The sequence below is a fragment of the Sus scrofa genome, chromosome 7 (genome assembly GCF_054392235.1).
Source record: "Sus scrofa isolate SSC_HxYL_T2T_F1_AM1 chromosome 7, Sscrofa_HxYL_maternal_Yorkshire_Landrace_v2.0, whole genome shotgun sequence".
Lineage (NCBI taxonomy): Eukaryota > Metazoa > Chordata > Mammalia > Artiodactyla > Suidae > Sus > Sus scrofa.
Genome location: NC_139389.1, coordinates 25,870,303 through 25,890,299, shown reverse-complemented (window position 1 = coordinate 25,890,299; position 19,997 = coordinate 25,870,303). Strand labels below are relative to the sequence as shown.

Here is a 19,997-nt window from a genome sequence, read left to right as displayed (position 1 = left end):
CTCATGGCAACGTTGCATCCTTACCCACTGAATGAGACCTGGGATTGAACCTGCATCTTCATGGATACTACTTGGGTTTGTTACCCGCTAAGCCAAGATGGGAACTCCAAGGAGGTATATTTAAATGGTAGTTGTTATGCCTTGTTACAATAGCTACATAACAAAAGGTAGTGTTAATCCTTCCTACGGAAGACTGAAAACCCACAAGAGAAAAAAGAATCACTTACGAGTTATAACTATTTATGAAATGCACTTTTTTTTTTTAGCAAAAATGGGTTATGGGATGGAAATCCTGTGAAATTGGATTGTTACGATCATTATACAACTACGGATATGATAAATTCATTTGAGTAATAAAAAAATTAAATTAAAAATAGATAAGTAAATACAAAAAAAAAGAAATGTAAGATTCTCTATGCAAAATATAGAGTTTGCTCCGATGATAAGCCATAGTAAACTGAGCTGTTTGCATTTTACAGTTTCTACATTTTTATCAGGAGGCTCACCAACTTTGTGCTTAGCCCTGAGCAGAAGGTCTTGTAAATGAGCCTTCAGAAGAGAGGTGCATGCTCAGATTGTGCACATAGGGCAGCCGCATAACATAGACTTGGTTGTTACTGATTCTCCTTGTAAAAAGAGTTTTTAATAACTGATGGGAAGTGGATATAATATATTAGGATCCTCAGGATCTTTACCACAATCTGAAGAATTAGGCCCTGAGTCTTCTGTTGGCTGTGGAATTTTTTAAAAAATAAAAATGCAATGAAATAATACCTCACTAATAGAAGGTCTGTTGAATGCCTAAAAAGGCAAAATATATTAGATGATAAAGTCATTTAATGGTTTCCATAAATATTCAGAATTCTCTAAGTTGGAGAATAAAACTATATGTAGACATTAATAGTTATGATTAGAATTTAAACATGGTTTCAGTTATTGTCCTAAATAAAAAGAAATAATGTAGAAACCTTCTTGAGGTCCTATGTTCCAGTTTCTCAGCCCTGTGATATACGTATAGACACTTTCAACTTTAAACACTAGTAGTCAGTTTACTCAATTTCTCATCCTGCCTTGCTTCTTTGCTCTCTCAATGAAGCTATATCTTCTTTTTGCTAAAAATTTCTCTTTTCAAATCAGTTATATTCACATGTCTTTTAATCACTCTCTCAATGAAGCTATATCTTCTTTTTGCTAAAAATTTCTCTTTTCAAATCAGTTATATTCACATGTCTTTTAATCACTATCTCCTTGTCTATTTCCACAGATCTATTCATGTGAATTAAGACCTTCGGCTTTGTTTGTATCATGAATAATAAGTTGATGTGCATGTGTCCCTGTGTCTTTTTTTTTGGTATCTCTATTTAGTTTTCAGTTTAGAAATAAACTGTGAGTGCAAGTAAACAAATAGGAAGAACAAGTTTTTCTATAAGAAAATTTAATTGAAGCTCAATATTTTTCACCCCATATAAACACCTTGAAATAATAAGTAGATTTGATATTGTTCATTGTAATTTATATATAAGATTATTGGGATTACAGTTATTCTGTTTTCTATAGTCACATAAATGGAAATTGTGTAAAAATGATGAAAAGAAAACTAAAGCTATTTGTTAAAAAAAGGTTATTTGTTTCGTGGAAATTTTCTTCTTTAGGTCTGCTAGGAAATTTTTAAGTTACTGTTTACCCAGATGTCACCCTTGGATGAATGAGAAGAACTCAATAGTTAAGAAGTTATTTTTCTTTTTTTCAATTTTTTTATGGCTATTTCCCCAATACAATTTTTTTTTCTCTATAGGACAAATATCTGGAGGAAATATAAAAATTAAAAAAAATTATATTTACTTTTTGTAACTTTTTTTAAAATTGTTATTTCCCCCAACACACTTTTTTTTCCTCACTGTACAGCATTGGAACTCAGTTACACATATATGGAAAAAAATTTATGTATACTTTTTGCAACTTTTTATTCTGGTTAAATATCACATTTACAGAAAAGTTTTGAAAAAGTGGTATAAAGAACTATTAACCTTTTAATCAGATTAAGCAGTAGTTTATATTATTATATACTATTAACCTTTTAATCAGATTAAGCAATAGTTTATATTCTGCCTGAAAAAGATTTATTCTATTACCCATCCTCTCTCTCATTTCCCTGTCTCTCTCTCTCTCTATCTATCCATCCATCTATCATCTATGTGTCTATTATCTATCTATCATCTATCTTCATTTTGAATTCTTCATTGACTTTGATGTTTTTGAAGAGTGTAGGCTGACTATTTTATCCACCTCACCTCAGTGTAAGCTTGTCTCATGCTTCTTCATTATTAAAATCAGGCTGTGCATTTTTGGCAGTGATATGACTGAAGTGATTTTATATTGTGTTCAACACACTATTTCAATAGTCACATGATGTTGGTTTGTTTCAACATTGGTGACATTAACATTGATTACTGGGCTGTGGTGATGTCCATCAGGTTTTCTGTTGTAAAATCTACCACTTTTCACTTTGTAATTAACAAATAATTTGGTGGAGGATATTTTAGACAATGGAAATTACTCATTATGTCTTCCTTCACTAGTTTTTAGCATTCATTTGTGTTTTTCTAACTCTTCTCTTACTTCTCTATTTATCATTTAGGATCTTGGTGATAGAAATAGCTTTATCTTCCCTACTATTTATTTAGTCTTTTTAAATTTATTGGTATTAGTTTGTGGATTCTTTTTTTCTTTTCATTTCATTACCATCACAGTTTCTTTTAGTGGCCAAATTGTCTTAGAATTGAACAGTGGTAGGCCTTTCAAACTGGATTGTGTTTCTTTTTCATGTTTTCCTGTGGTTTGTAGACTATTTCCTTACTTTTTTGGGTGTGTATGTGATTCTCTTCTCAGGTAATAAGAAATGAATGATGATGGAAAAAATCAATGCAACTTTGGAAGGCTACTTTGTTCTACTGGGTTTTTCTAATTGGCCTCATCTGGAAGTAATACCCTTTGTGGTTATCTTGATGTTCTACTTGATGACATTGATAGGCAACCGTTCATCATTATCTTGTCATGTGTAGATGCCCATCTACACACACCCATGTATTTCTTCCTCTCAAACCTCTCTTTTCTGGATCTCTGCTACACCGCCAGCTCCATCCCTCAGTTGCTGATCAACCTCTGGGGCCCAGAAAAAAACATTTCTTACAATGGTTGCATGATTCAACTTTATTTTGTCCTTGCACTGGGATCCACAGGATGTGTGCTGCTGGTGGTGATGTCCTATGACCGTTATGCAGCTGTATGTAGACCCTTGCATTACACTGTCCTCATGCACCCTCGTTTCTGCCATCTGTTGGCTGTGGCTTCTTGGGTAAGTGGCTTTACCAACTCAGCACTTCATTCCTTCCTTACCTTTTGGGTACCCCTGTGTGGACATCGCCAAGTGGACCATTTCTTGTGTGAAGTTCCAGCACTGCTTAGACTGTCATGCACTGATACTCATGCTAATAAGCTGGCCCTCATGGTCACAAGTTCCATTTTTGTTCTCATACCTCTCATCCTCATTCTCAGCTCCTATGGTGCCATTGCCCGTGCTGTGCTGAGGATGCAGTCAACAACTGGACTTCAGAAAGTCTTTGGGACATGTGGAGCCCATCTTATGGTTGTATCCCTGTTTTTCATTCCAGTCATGTGCATATATCTCCTGCCATCATCCGGAAGTTCTCAAGACCAAGGAAAGTTCATTGCCCTTTTTTATACTGTTGTCACACCTAGCCTCAACCCTTTAATCTACACCTTGAGAAACAAAGATGTAAGAGGGGCAGTAAAAAGATTAATGGGGTGAGGTGAGCCTGTGTATCTGTGACATTAATAGAATAATGGAGCATCTCTTCACCAGTGGTTCATCCTTCCATCTATTCATCAACCACTCCCATTTCCTCACTCTCTTAGTACTTATTGAGAATATACTGTCACAGGTCATGGAGTTTGTGGTAGTAGATATGAATTAAATGCAATCTGCCTAAATACTAATCACTCTCTAGTGGAGAAAATAGCCATGTAAAATCAAGATAAAATGTCAATGTTAATTTTTTCAGTGCACAAACCTAATCAAAATATCTTTTTCTTAATTGAAAATGCAACACAAAATTTGTTGTAAAAATTGATAAAATTCAGGTTAATTTCCTATGGAAAGATGATATTCTTAATTTAAAAAACCCTAGAACATGTCTTTTAATTTCTTGCCTTGTAGGCAGAATTTATCATAACATTTGACTTTTGTCTTTGGTTTAACAAAAGACATAGTGAAATACTTTAGATATTTTCTCCAACACTATTATTCTATTTTGAATACTAGTTACTACTGACAGGAAGTTTGGTCTGTATTCTTTTTTTTTTTTTTTAATCTTTTTTAAGGGCTGCACCCATGGCATATGGAGGTTCCCAGGTGAGGGGTTAAATTGGAGCTGCAGTTGCCAGCCTACACCACAGCCACAGCAATGCCAGATCCTTAACCCACTGAGCGAGGCCAGGGATCAAACCTACGTCCTCATGGATGCTAGTGACATTTGTTTCCGCTGAGCCATGACAGGAACTCCTGGTCTGTGTTCTTTAATATCCCATTATCATAGTAAGAAAATAACGTTTATGAGTTGTAGCAAGAAGGCCTCTGAAATAATGCAGCAGAAGTAAGCATCTCATATTTCTCTTTGTTCCCCAAGGTAGTGAGATGTGTAAAGGAGGTGGAAATAAGCTGTAAAGCTGTAGATGTGTAGCTCGTAAAGTAATGGTCATCATAGGCTAGGTGTTGTTAGATGATTTAAGTGCTTAGAATGACTGCATAGCTTAAGAAGAAATACGGAATATGTGAGGCAGAATTAGTACTAGGCTCTGAAAAAATGAGTTGATACATCTGTTAGGTACTTGAAAGAATAACTTGAAAATGTATTGGAGGAGTTCCCGTCGTGGTGCAGTGGTTAACAGATGCGACTAGGAACCATGAGGTTGCGGGCTCGATCCCTGCCCTTGCTCAGCGGGTTAAGGACCTGGTGTGGCCATGAGCTGTGGTGTAGGTCGCAGATGCGGCTCGGATCCCGAGTTGCTGTGGCTCTGGCATAGGCTGGTGGCTACAGCTCTGATTAGACCCCTAGCCTGGGAACCTCCATATGCCACGGGAGGGGCTTAAGAAAAGGGAAAAAGACAAAAAAAAAAAAAAAAAAAAAAAAAAAAAAAAAAAAAAAAGAAAAAGAAAATGTATTGGAAAAATTTTGTGAATACTATATGAAAATGTTAGTTTTTTAATTTTTAATCTTGATCTGATTTGAATATCTGTGGTTAGAAAGTTTGTTATGAAAATCAATTTACATATTTTTTCAAACAAATAAAAAATGTTTTCTTTGAATGTACCCATGGCATTTGGAAGTTCCCTGGCCAGAGACCAAATCCGAGTTGCACCTGCAACCAATGCCACCGCTGCGGTGACCCTGAGTCCTTAACTTACCATGCCACAGCAAGAACTCCATAAATAATTTTTTTAATTAAAGTAACAGTTTTGTTACCTATATTATTGCCACCATTCCCACTCAAATAAGTGTACTATGAATATAACATTTAAAATGGCACCCAGGAGTTCCCGTCGTGGTTAACGAATCCGACTAGGAACCATGAGGTTGCAGGTTCGGTCCCTGCCCTTGCTCAGTGGGTTAATGATCCGGCGTTGCCGAGAGCTGTGGTGTAGGTTGCAGATGCGGCTCGGATCCTGCGTTGCTGTGGCTCTGCCACTGGCTGGTGGCTACAGCTCCGATTCGACCCCTAGCCTGGGAACTTCCATATGCCGCGGGAGCGGCCCAAGAAATGCCAAAAAGACCAAAAAAAAAAAAAAAAATGGCACCCATATTGAGCTAAAGTGGAATAAGGCTAAAGGACAATTCAATGTAAAGTAAAATATTGGCAACACCTGAATTTTTATGTAACTCAAATGTCAGTTATAGTTTTGGGGGCCTCTAAAGTTTGGATATGATTGATTCAAATCCTATTCCCTAAATTTTCAAAATGCACAACATATCCCCAAACTTCCCCTCAATTTTTTTGTGTGGTTTGCAATTACATTGATTCCTGTATATTTGTCTTCTTTGTTGTCTGTGATTCTTTATCTCCAACTAGGTATAAAAAATAATATGGTATATATTAATTTGTCCTTAACCTACTGTTCAGAAAATGAAGAACCAAGAAGCATGTATATAAAAGAACTTTTAATAAATAATGGGGTCATGTAGAATAGATCATCATGGAGCAAAAAACTTTTAGAAACTTAAAAAACATAGCTTAGTTCTTTGAACCATCTTATACTTATCGAAATCTTATTGGTTGGGACACCTCTTGTGATACTATCTAACAAAAAAACTTTGAAATTTTCCATCCATTTTCTTCCCTTTCTGCTTGCAAAACATATAAATATATTTTTCTATGTGAAGACTATTTTTCTTGGAATGCATAATTTTAGCATATATGATTCTTAATCCTAGCCATATTATTATATATTCTATTTAATTTATAATTTAAAATAAAGATGTTTCAAAAATTCCCCTAAAGATGAACAAGATGATATTGTTTTTTATTGTTTATATTTTCAAACTATTTATATGAACCTTTTGCAATTTTATCACAGGCATGGTATAGGTATGTTTTTTCTCACTTTGTAGATAAGAAAACTGAAGGGAAGAAGATGTATGACTTACCTAAGCTTAAATAACTTGTATATAACAAATCAAGTAATGACAGTAGATTTGCCTAAGTCCCCCCCCCTTTTTTTTGGTATTTTTAGGGCTGACTCATGGCATATGCAAGTTCCCAGACTAGGGATTGAATCAGAGCTGCAGCTGCCAGCCACAGCCACAGCCACAGCCACAGCAACATGGGATCTGAGCTGTGTCTGTGACCTACATCACAGCTCACTGTGTCTGTGACCTACATCACAGCTCACTGTGTCTGTGACCTACATCACAGCTCACTGTGTCTGTGACCTACATCACAGCTCACTGAGTAAGGCCAGGGACCAAACCCCCATCCTCATGGACACTAGTTGGATTTGTTTCCCCTGTGCCACAACAGGAACTCCCTGAGTTCCTTTCTTATGGCCAATGCACCGAAGGTAAACTAGAAGGTCTGAGACCCTACCATTGCCAACCCTAAACCTAAAGCCAATATTTGGTAAATTGACAGTCACACAGCACACATTAATTTGGGTCACAGACAACTTTACTGAAGAGCTAACAATGAATTCAGCCTTTTCTCAGCTAAGAATGGAGGCTAAATGCATTGAAGGACCAGCTGCTTCTTTATACCAGTAAATTTCTACTCCCTATCTGGACACTGTCTCCCAATCTCTGTCCGCTTCATCTCGCACCTGTTCCTGTGCAGCACATTCCCTAAACACATGCTCAATTGTATCTTCTGATCTATCTCAGCAGTGCAAAATGATTGGCACAAATATGTCATTGGATAATCACAGAAACTAGCTCTGGCTTCCAGCCCAGATACACTCATCCTCTGCTTTTTTATTGGCCTCAGTGTCACATATTGTATCTCTTTTTACAAATGTGAAGCTGAAAGGCCATATCATATGCTATGACAACAGCAAGTGGTATCAAGCATAATAAATTTTCAAATACAAATCTGCCATATTCTATTTATAATTCAGTACCAATAAAACAAATAAAAAAAGATAGTATAGATTTCCTATAGATTTTCATCAGATTTCACAATGTTAGTATTTTACTATGAGTGCTTTGATATTCTGTCTATAATAATGTAATATTAATGTGCATTTCAATATTTTTATGAAATATTACAGAGTATAATTCAACCTAGTCCTAAGTGTTCCTGAGAGTATTTTCTAAATTAAAGATCACATCCAGGATTTCAAATTGAATTTAAGTGTTATATTTCTTGTCCTTTAATCTGGAACCATTTTTCAGTTTTTCTTTGCCTTTAGTGAGCTTAATATTTTTGAAGAATACAGGTCATTTGCATCATACAATACTGTTCAATTTAGATTTGACTAGTGTTTATGCAGAATGAGAATGTTCATTTTTGACAGTAATACCTCACAGCAGTGATATTATATCTGCTTGAGTGCATCTTTTTTTTTTTTTTTTTTTTTTTTGGCTTTTTAGGGCGGCACTTGCAGCATATGGAAATTCCCAGGCTAGGGGTCAAATCTGAGCTGCAGCTGCTGGCCTACTCCAGAGCCACAGCAACGTGAGAACCAAGCTGGGTCTGTAATCTATACCACAGCTCATGGCAAGGCCAGATTCTTAACCCTCTGAGTGAGGCCAGGGATTGAACCCGCATCCTCATGGATGCTAGTTGGGTTCATTATCCACTGAGCCACGATGAGAACTTCTTGAGTGCATCTTGTTAAAAAAACCCTGACATTTATTTTTCTATTATTGGTGATATGAATTTTGAACACTTGGATAACATGGTGTGGGCCAGGATTCTCAACTATAAAGTTACTATGTTTCATTTGGTATTCATGAGAACCTTGTGGACAGACTGTTGAAATTAGGTAAATTCTGTTTTCCTTTATTTATTTGATATTGAGTTTTACTTATTGATATTTTAATTTTTTGCTTAAGTTTTGTTGATATATTGATGTACAACATAAGTAAGTTCAAGGTGTACAATGTGGTGATTTATACATGTATATACTGCAAATGTTTACCACAACCATGGTCATTAACCCATCTATTCCCTTACTTATTATACTTTTTTTTTGTAGTAAGAGCATTTAAGATCTATTCTCCTATCAACTTTCAAGTATATAATACAGTATTGTTAATTATGTCACCAGGTGTAAATTAGATACCCCCAATTTATTCATTTTATTTTATTATTGTTTTTAATTGAAGTATAGTTGATTTACAATGTTATGCACATTTCTGCTGTATAGCAAAGTGACCCAGTCATACATATACGTATGTGTGTATATATATATACATACACATTCATTTTTTAATATTATTTTCCATTATGGTCTATCTCAGTAGATTGGATAAACTATGCAGTACAACCTTATTGTCTATACATTCTAAATGTAATAGTTTGCATCTACTAACCCCAAACTCCCAGTCCATCCCACGCTCTCCCTTCTCTCCCTTGGCAACTGCAAGAGTGTTCTCCATGTCTGTGAGTCTGTTTCTGTTTTGTAGTTAGGTTCACTTGTGCCCTATTTTAGGTTCTATATGTCAGTGATATCATCTGGTGTTTGTCGTTCTTGTTCTGACTTATTTCACTTAGTATGATATTCTCTAGTTATATCCATGTTGCTGTGAGTGGCATTATTTTGTTCTTTTTTATGGCTGAGTAGATTTTCATTATATATAGGTACCATATCAATCCATTCATCTGGTGATGGACATTTAGGTTTTTTCCATGTCTCGGGTATTATGAATACTGCTGCAAAGAACATGGGGGTAGATGCATCTTTTTGAATTATAGTTATGTATGCATATAAGCCCAGTAGTGGAATTTCTGGATCATATGGTAGTTCTAGATTTAATTTTCCAAGAAACCTACATACTGTTTTCCATAGTGGTTGTACCAATTTACATTCCCCCTAACAGTGTAGGAGAGTTCCCCTTTCTCCATACCCTCTCCAGCATTTGTTATTTGTAGACATATTAATGATGGCCATTCTGACCAGTGTGAGGTAGTACCTCATTATAGTTTTGATTTGCATTTTGCTAATAATTAGTGATGTTGAGCATCTTTTTATGTACCTACTGGCCATCCATATATCTTCTTTGGAGAAATATCTATTTAGGTCTTCTGCACTTTTTTTTTTCTTTTTTAAAAATTTTATTGAAGTATAGTTGAATTACAGTGTTGTGATAATTCCCACTGTACAACAAAGTGATTCAGTTATACATATACACACATTCATTCTTTTTCAGTTTCTTTTCCCATAAAGATCATCACAGAATATTGGGTGAGTTCCCTCTGCTATTAAGCAGGTCCCTGTTGGCCAATCATTGCATATATCCCAGTGTGCATATGCCAATCCCAAATCCCCAGTCCATCCCTCCCCCGACATGTTCCCTTTGGTAACTATAAGTTTGTTTTCAAAGTCTGTGAGTGTTTCTGCAGTATCTTTTTTTCTTTTAAGATTCCACTTATAAGTGATATCATATGATGTTTGTTTTTCACTGTCTAACTTCACTTAGTATGATAATCTCTAGGGTCATCCATGTTGCTGTAAACAGCATTATTTCATTCTTTTTCATGGCTGAATAATATTACACTGTATATGCATATACTATATCTTCTTTATAGACCAGCATATATTTGGGCCTTGTTTTTGTATCCATTCAGCCAGGCTACATCTTTTGGTTAGAGCATTTATTCCATTTACAGTTAAGGTAATTATTGACATCTGTGTTCTTTTTGCCATTTTGTTAATAATTTTGGATTTGTTTTTTGTTGGTTTTTTTCCTTCCCTTCTTTTATTCTCTTATCTTATGGTTTGATGACTATCTTTAGTGTTGTGTTTTAGTTCTTTTTTATTTTGTTTTTGTCTTTTTAGGGCTGTAACCACAGCATATGGAGATTCTCAGGCTACGGGTCAAATTGGAGCTCCAGCCGCTGGCCTACACCACAGTCACAGCAACACCAGATCCAAGCTGCATCTTCCACCTACACCACAGCTCATGGCAACACTGGATCCTTGACCCCTGAGCAAGGCCAGAGATAAAAGCTGTGCTCATGGATACTAGTTAGATTCATTTCTGCTGAGCCACGATGGGAACTCCCTAATTGATTTTTCTTATTTGTGTGTGTGTGTGTGTGTGTGTGTGTGTGTGTGTGTGTGTGTGTGTGATCTTTATGATTTCCTTCCTTCTGCTGACTTTAGGTTTTGTTTGTTCTTCCTGATTCCTTTTTTTCTCTTCTCTTCCTCTTCCCCTTCTCTTCCTCCCTCTCCCCTATCCTCCCCATCTGCCCTCCCATTCCCCTCCCCCTCCCTCCTCTTCTTCCTCTTCTTCTTCTTCTCCTTCTCCTCCTCCTCCTTCTCTCTCTCTTTTCCCCTTTTGTTCTACTTAGTTATGTGGAGATTGACCTTTTTGGAAGTCTGAAGTCTTCTGCCAGTGTTCAGTAGATGTTCTGTGCTAATCATTGTGCATGTAGATTTTTTTTAATGTCGTTTGTGGGAGAAAGTGTGCTCCATGTCCTACTCCTCCGTTGTCTTGATCGCAGATACTAATTTATAATTTTAAAGCTGATAGTTATACTCTTTGACTGACATTTTCTGTTTCTCCCAACCCCAGTCCCTAGCAGCTACCATTTTACTTATTATTTCTCTGAGGTTTTTTTGATTTCACATAAAAGTGAGAACATATAATACTTGTCTTTCTCTTTCTGCTTTATGTCGCCTAGCATAATACTCTCAAGGTCTATCCATGTTTTTGTAAAAGGCAAGATTTCCTTCTTTTTCAAGGCTGAATTATATTTCATTTTATATATATATATAATGTTATGTAACAATAAATTATATATAACTATATATAATTGCATATTATGTAAGTAATATTCTTTATACATTCCTCTTTTGATGGATGCTTAGTTTGTTTCCATGTCTTAACTATTGTGAATAATTCTGCACTCTCTCTTTTTCTCAGTTACTCTTGCTAAAGCTTGTCAGTTTTGTTTTTCTTTTCAAAAAACCAACTCTTTGTCTTGTTGGTCTTTTTTTTTTTTTTGCTTTTATGGTATCTCTATTGTTTATTTCTACTCTGATCATTATGATTTTCTTCTTTATAAATCTGTGCTTAATTTGTTTCTCTTTTCCTAGTTACTTGTGGTAAAGGTATGTTGGTGGTTTGTGATCTTTCTCTTTCATTTTATCCTTATAAACTTACCTATTAGAACTGCTTTTGCTGGAGATTGGGACAAGATGGCAGAGTAGAAAGACTTAAACTCACCTCCTCTCATGAAAATACCAAAATTACAACTAAACGTTGAATAACTATCAATAAAATAGACTGGAAAGTAGAACTGCTTTTGCTGCATCCTGTAAGTTTTGGTATTTTGTATTTCTTTTTCTTTTTGCTTTTTAGGGCCGAGCCTATAGCATATGGAGGTTCCCAGGTCAGGGGTCGAATCGGAGCTGTAGCCACAGCAATACTACAGCCACAGCAATGTAGGATGCCGGCTGTGTCTTTGACCTACACCACAGCTCACAGCAACACTGTATCCTTAACCCACTGAGCGAGATCAGTGGGATTGAACCCATAAGCTCATGGTTACTAGTAGGATTTGTTTCCTCTGTGCCACAATGGGAACTCTGGTATTTTGTATTTCTGTTTTCATTTGTATTAAAATATTTTTTTGATTTTCCATTTTATTTTTTTGACCTGTGGATGTTTGGGTGTGTGTTGTTTAGTTTCCACATGCTTATAAATTTTCCAGTTTTCATGCTGTCATTGATATCTAGTTTCATATACCATTGTGGTCAGAAAAGATGCTTGCTGTGAATCCAATCCTCTTACATTTGCTAAGTCTTCTTTTGTAACTTAACATATGACCAATCTATCTTGGAAAATGTTCTGTGTACATGTGATAAGAATGTTTGTGCTACTGTTGTTGGATGGAATGTTCTATATATGTTTGTTAGGTCCATTTGGATTAAAGTATATTTCCAATCCTGTGTCCTCATTGATTTGTTTTAATGATAGTTCCATTCTTGATCTAAGTGAGGTATTAAAGTCCCCTACTCTTGTTACATTGTTGTCTATTTTACTCTTTTGTTCTGTGTTTGCTTAATATATTTAAGTGCTCTGATGTTGGTTGAGTATATCTTTACAATTGTTGAATAAACTTTATGCTACTTTCTCCCTCCTATTCCTTCTGGGACTCCAGTAATTCATAGATAGTATCTTTTAATGGTATTCCATAATTCACATAGATTTTCTCTTTCTTTTTAATTTTTTTCTTTTTGCTCTCCTGACAGTATGATTTTAAATAAGTCTTATAATTCACCAATTCTCTCATTTATTTGGTTGAGTCTGTTTTTGAAGTTGTTTACTGAATTCTTCAGAGCTGTCATTGTTCTCATAAATTAGGGTTTTTAAAAATAGTTTTGATTTCTTTGTTGAACTTTAATTTGTTCACATTTGTCTGTTTCACTCACTTTTTTTTTCAGATTTTTTTCTTGTTCTTTGGAACACATTCCTTTATCGTCTAATTTTGTTTAACTTTTTCTGTCTTTATGAAAATTAGGTGAAACAGATTCCTATCCCAGTCTTGAGGCATCCCTGTGAATTCTGCATGTGCCCAGTGGCTTTGGTGGGAGAGCTGGATCTGAGGTGAGCATGGGCTACATCTTCTCCTGGTGTGTGCTGGCAGCTGCCACCTTGGTGTGAGTTGGAAGGGCTAGAGTGAGAGCCAAGTGGGAATCAGCGTTTCTCCTATTCTCACTGGCTGTTACCATCCTACTGGGGGTAGGTTTGGGGCCCAGGGGGCTGGAAGAGGAGCCCCAACTGAGCTGGGTTTCTCCTGGGTGTGATGGTTATCTCCACCTTGGATACTTTGGATTGTTGTGATGGGTCCTTGCCAGAGCCTGAGGGCTTGGGGCTGCTCTTCTGTGCTGGTTTCACTCTTTTTCCAGTATCCATGGAGGCTGGATTGGAGCTGGAGTGGTTGTGCCATGCCACTGAGCTGCTTTCACTCCCATCCTGAAAGTGGTTTCCTCCCTGGAGCTAGTTTTGCTCCTCCCAAGGTGTTTTGTAGACAAAACACCCAGGCAGTTTTCTGTCTGCAGCCTCTGCATTTTGACAGGAAGACTGCTCTCTCTTTAAGAGGGAAGTCTTGGTTTCTTACAGCCCTCCTGTAAGCCCCACTGTTTTCCAAACCAGCTAAGGGGGTTTATCTTCCCATTGTCAGATTTCAGGACTGGGGTGCCTAATGTATGGCTGGAACATCTCACTGCCAAGCATTTCCCCTAATATTTACTTAATTATTTCTCTTCCATCTACTGCTTGAATCCACTACCAGTCCTATTGTTTGTATTTAGTTTTATGTGTTTTTTCTCTAAATCGTATATTTTCTTACATATTTTTTTGCAGTTTCTTCTTTTTGCTTTTGGTTCGCTTTAAGGTATTCTAAGATATTTGCTTACTCAGACTGATAATTCAGTTATCAATAGTAACAATTCAATTATCAATTTCTTTGTTGTATAACTTAGTTTTAGGAAACCAATTTTGAAAATTTTATTGCACATAAATGATACTACTGATCAAAGTACTTAGCTGAATTTAATAGAACATTTAATTATTAAGAGGCGTAACTTCTAGATATTCAGCTTGGTCTTTTTGCATTTGCCTTAGCATTTGCTAGGAGTCGTGATTTTAAATTCTCTGCCTGTGGGTTTACAATTTTTCTTAAAAGCTTGGAGCATCTGAGATTCTTCACATATTCAACAAACTATCTTCTATTTTTTTTGGGGGGGGTGAGTGGGTAAATGGGCTATACCTTTTCCCATATGTCAGATCCTGTCTGACTTTTGTCTCTAAAGAATATCTCAAAAATATTTTCCTGTGATGGTCCTCACAAATTGTACGTTTAAATTGATGTTAACCGAGGAAGTTTTTAAAAATAGTTTTCTGGACATGATTTCTCAAAATTCTGATACAAGATATCTGCAGTGGAGTCATGTTTGTGATTTTTAAAGTATAAGTATTCTGATGTGTACCAAATCTGAAAAACAGTCTTTCTAGCAAATAGGACCAGGTGCATCAAATGTGCCTATACTTGGGAAAACTTGTAACATAGAGATATTTTTTAAAATATCTATTTAAGAAAAATTTTCAATATGTTTGTTAAGACACAATTTATACAGATATGAATTTTTAATATTTTTATAAATTTAATTTAAATTTAGTACCATATATTTATTTTATTTCTTATGATAGCTACATAGTAAAAAGTTTCGTCTTTGGGGATAATTTTGAGACCAGGCAAAACCAAGAGGTAATTTAGAACAGAGGCTCTTCTAAGTCCTATATGGAAAGTATGAAGTACAAAAATAGCTATGTTTATCCTCTTCTTTGATGGTACAATGAGACAAGAAGCCTCATCATTGCCCCTTTCATGTCTTTGTTCCTCAAAGTATAAATAAAAGGATTAAGCATAGGAGTCACCAAGCTGTAGAATAGGGACATAAGTTTGTTCCTATCCTGGGAGTTAGCAGCAGAAGGTTGCACATACATGCTAATTACTGGCCCATAGAAGAGAGATACAGCAATAATATGAGAACTACATGTGTTAACGGCCTTCTTCTTTCCCTCTGAGGACTGAATTCTGAGCACTGTAGCTACGATGAACCCATAGGAGACAAGAATAAGTGACAAGGGAACGAGGGAATAGAATGTTCCCACAATGGAGAGCATAGCTACATTGAATGTGGTATCAGTACATGACATCTTGATCATCACTGGGACCTCACACAGGAAATCATCTACCTTGTTGTTGCCACAAAGTGGCAGCTGGATGGTGAGGGATGACTGAAGCAAGGAGTTGACCAAACCACTTAGCCATGCCATGACCACTAGGAAGATACAGAGTTGCTGATGCATGATGACTGGGTACCTCAAAGGCTTGCAGATGGCCATGTAACGATCCAAGGACATCACAGCTAAGAGGATGCATTCGGTGGCCCCCCAAAAGTGAAACATATAAAACTGAGTCACACAGCCTCCGTAGCTGATAGACTTATCTGGGCCCCAGAGGTTTAGCAGCAGTTGAGGAATGGTGGTTGTGGTAAAACAAAGGTCCAGAAAGGAGAGGTTGGAAAGGAAGAAGTACATAGGGCTGTCAAGATTCGGATCTACTCTGGATACCACTATAATTGAGATGTTTCCTACTAGTGTGCAGATGTAAGCTGCAAGCACTATTATGAAGAGTGGCATTTCCAACCAGGGATGGTCAGAGAAGCCCAAGAGAATGAAAACCTTTGGAGTACTTACATTTCTTGCATTCATGACTGTCGTTGCTCTTGTTCATGGACTTAAGACAAAATGAAGATGTATATTTCAGTATTAAATATTCTTGATGGTCAACTTATTCAGTTAAATAAAGTGAGTTATGAAGGGATTTTCTCTGTGATGTAACTCCAGTGATGTGAATTGATACTTGCAAGATGAAAACATGAATCAAAATGCCCCAAATTATTATTTTGTGGTACATCTAAAAGAAGATTAACAAATCTCTATATTTTACCTAGAGAATGTAATATAGAAAATTTTTATAGAATAATGATTAAGTAAAGGGATACCACAGTTTTTCTTATATTTGAGAAAATAATGAAATGGAAGAATGTTTCCCCAAACCCACCTGTGCTGACTTACCACATGTGTTCATTTCTTTCATCCTTAGTCTGCTAAACCTTATTATTGTCTGGTTGAATTTCTGAGTTTATTTAGGTAAGTTCAGAACTCTAGCTGGATTGGTCTGCTTCATATAGAAACAGCAAGAGAGAGCGCTTTTCCTTAGTCCTGTATCTCAAATCATAAAATGACTTTTGCAAAGATAAAACTTGTCATAGAAGAAAACACATGGTTAAAATGATTCCCAGTCAATGAAGACCTGCTGTATAGCACAGGGAAGCCTACCCAATATTCTGTGATAAGCTTTATGAGAAAAGAATCTGAAAAGGAATGGATGTGCGAGTCACTTTGTTGTACAGCAGAAATGATCACAACAATCTTTCTGTGCCATGAGGATTAATTAGTCCAATATGTGTGGCTACCCTTTTGCAAGTGTAGTACTTTATGTTGGGTTAGTTATTTTCATTGAGTACAGTGTCCAGGTTGATTTATGCATCTGTATCTTCTAATTAATTTTTCTGTAGGTTGTATCCAAATATTAACATTGTACTTATCTCTGCCAAAAGAAGTCTTGTAAAGATTGCGTTTTCTTCCCTTTCATTTCCCCAAATTATTCTTATCACTCTTATCACAAAGTGCATGAGGTTGTGCAAAATGGTAAAGTCGATTAAGCTGAACAGATCGCTCCCACTCACATACAATACCTTCTTTAAATCAGTGTTGATATTCCGTGGTAGTATTTCCCTTTCTTGCAAAAATTGACACTGATTTTTTTTTTTCCATCAGAATGAAATGTTAGTTGGAGGTAAATATTGAATATTCTCTCTGTGTTCAGTGTCTTCTTATCATAAGTCCTTAATATTATTCATTTGATTTGAAGGATCCTAAATATGTTCAGATGTGGAAACCTATTTTATTCTAAAATAATTGTTAAGGAAGTGTTCTTACTCTTTATAGAGCTGTGGGACATTTTTTCCATTGAGATAATAAACCTCAGTGGAAATTCTTGTCAAGAAACACTAGACATTCCCTAGAGGGTATAATACTGCTAAGTTCCTTCTTGCCCAGTACAATGAAATGATAAATTTTGGCATTTTTCCTGTTGTGGAAAATTAGCTCAGGACTAAAAGAATCCCAGAAAAGCTAACCTACTTCAATAATTTCATAGACTATTTACTTGGATTTCAGGGAAAATTCGAGACAATTATTTTTGGTGTCAAGATACAATTTTCTTTTATTTATACTTTTTCTTGGGATATTATTTCCTGATATAATACATGTTGAGTAATTTTAATTTTACATAGAGAAAGAAGGAGCAGTCACCTTCCAATATGACTTTTAAGGAACTAAAAGTTTCTTGTTTTCAAATATTTTTTCCTCCAATAGCCTAGCATAGTATAGATTGACCTAACACTGACTATGTTAAAGTTCCACAAATGATTTTTTTTTTTTCTCTTTTTGCCATTTCTTGGGCTGCTCCCAAGGCATATGGGAGGTTCCCAGGCTAGGGGTCTAATTGGAGCTGTAGCCACTGGCCTACGCCAGAGCCACAGCAACGCGGGATTCGAGTCGCGTCTGCGACCTACACCACAGCTCACAGCAACGCTGGATCCTTAACCCACTGAACAAGGGCAGGAATCGAACCCGCAACCTCATGGTTCCTAGTCTGATTCGTTAACCACTGCGCCATGACGGGAACTCCGCACAAATGATTTAAATAATAAAAAATTGTATCAAGAAGAAATCAGTTTACAGAGTTTCATTAATTTATTCAATCAATAAATATTTTCAAATGCCCACTACACGTAACTTTCTCCATTGCTTCAAATATTAACATTGAAAAATTACAAAAATTTGCTGTAATGACATTTATTTGTAATAGAGAAATAAGAGATTGGTGCTTATTCTCAGTGTCTCAGTAAACTTGGCTACAGAATGATTGAAATGTTAGCGAAATAATGCACAATGGGCAATATGATATGTGGCAAAACAGATTTTCATTTATTATTTTTAAAAAATTACGTAACTTTCAGGTGTACAACATTGTAATTCATCATCTGTATACACTAGCAAGTGATCACCATCACAAGTCTAGTTGCCATCACGACCCCTTTTAGCTGTTTCACCCATGCCCCCAAACCCTTCCCCTCTGGTAACCCTAATTTGTTTGTACCTGTGAGTTTATTTTTGTTTTGTTTTTTGTTTGTTTTTTAGATTCCACATATGAGTGATATCTTACAGTATTTGGAAACCCCTGTGCTTCCAGTACCTGAATATCTGTTTCTTTCTTCAGGTTCAGGGAGGTTTCAGCCCTAATTTCATCAAATACATTTGACACCTTTCTCTATCTCTTCTTTTTCTGGGATTCCTGTATCGCGAATGGTAGTGTGCTTGACATTGTCCCAGAATTCTCTTAAACCATTCTTATTTAAAACAACAACAACAAAAAATGTTTTTGATGTCTGATTGGCTGATTTCTATTATTCTATTTTTTGGATTGCTTATATATTCTTCTGTATCATTTAATCTGTTGTTAATTCCCCCTAGTGAACTGAATTCTTCATTTCAGTTACTGCATTCTTCAGCTCGGACTATTTCTTTATTATATTTTCTAGTCCTTTGGTGAAAGTCTGTGTTCTTATATTGTACCCCCTACCTAGCTTAGTTAACATTTTTATTACTATTGCCTTGAACTTTTTATCTGGTAAATTATTTACCCCTGTTTCATTGGAGTTTTTCAGGGATTGTTTCTCATTCTTTCATTTAAAACATATTCTTCTGCCTTCTCATTTTGTTTAACTCTCTCTGTCTCTATGAAATTATGTGAAACTGTTCCCTATCCTAGTCTTGAAGGCTGTGACTTTAACTCACACTGATTAACAAAGCTGGTCACAGACCGTGACTTAGTTCAACAGGAGGGAAAATTTAATCCTACCCTATTCCTAGAAGGTATGAGAAACCAAATATCTGTGGTCAGCCTTCAAGATTACCACTGTCTGCCTTTTAGTCACAAAATATTTCATTTATTCTTCCTCCACAGAAAATACATCTGTCTCCTTCTGAGAAGAGACATATACACATTTTTCATCCATTAATAAGATGCAGTTCAAAGTTCAGGGTCTCTGCTTGGCTAATAAACCTGTGAATTAAATAGACAAGTTATCTGTCCTCCACATGCCCCAAAATTCAATCAGTAGAACTGGAAGAAGATGGCCAATAAAGAACCCCCATTGGGAAAGAGAAAAATTTAGAGATACATAGAAGACAAAGTTATCCAGAAATTCTGAAAACCATGAGCAGTTGTGAAGAGTTCCAACTCTGAGCTGTGAAATATTCCCATGGTCTACTCGTTGAAGTAGGTCCCCAGCTACTTTATACCAGTTATTCTTCATACTATTGGTTTTTATTTTTTTGTAGGTCCGTTAACCTCAATGTCTATATCTGAAAAGAGCAATAATGAATATGTTTGCTTTTTCAGCTTCCTTCCTACTTAACGAAGATTGGTGTCCAAGGGTTATTTTAAATCTCAAGGCTTAAGAGTCATCTTTATTTGGTAGTATAACTTTCTCTAAAACTTAGCATCTAATCTATTTGATCTAAGTCTGCTTTGAGTTCCAGTGGCCACATCCACAG

General features: G+C 36.0%; 1 protein-coding gene and 1 pseudogene across 1 annotated transcript; one reads left to right on the top strand and one right to left on the bottom strand.

The window, feature by feature from the left end:
- Positions 1 to 2,899: 2,899 nt before the first annotated feature.
- On the top strand, positions 2,900 to 3,829 carry LOC100154086 (olfactory receptor 2J3-like; annotated as a pseudogene).
- Positions 3,830 to 15,074: 11,245 nt separating this feature from the next.
- On the bottom strand, positions 15,075 to 16,019 carry LOC100153711 (olfactory receptor 2B11-like). The gene has a single exon (XM_001928430.4). It carries the CDS (start codon positions 16,017 to 16,019, stop codon positions 15,075 to 15,077), a length of 945 nt encoding a protein of 314 aa, XP_001928465.3.
- Positions 16,020 to 19,997: the final 3,978 nt, after the last annotated feature.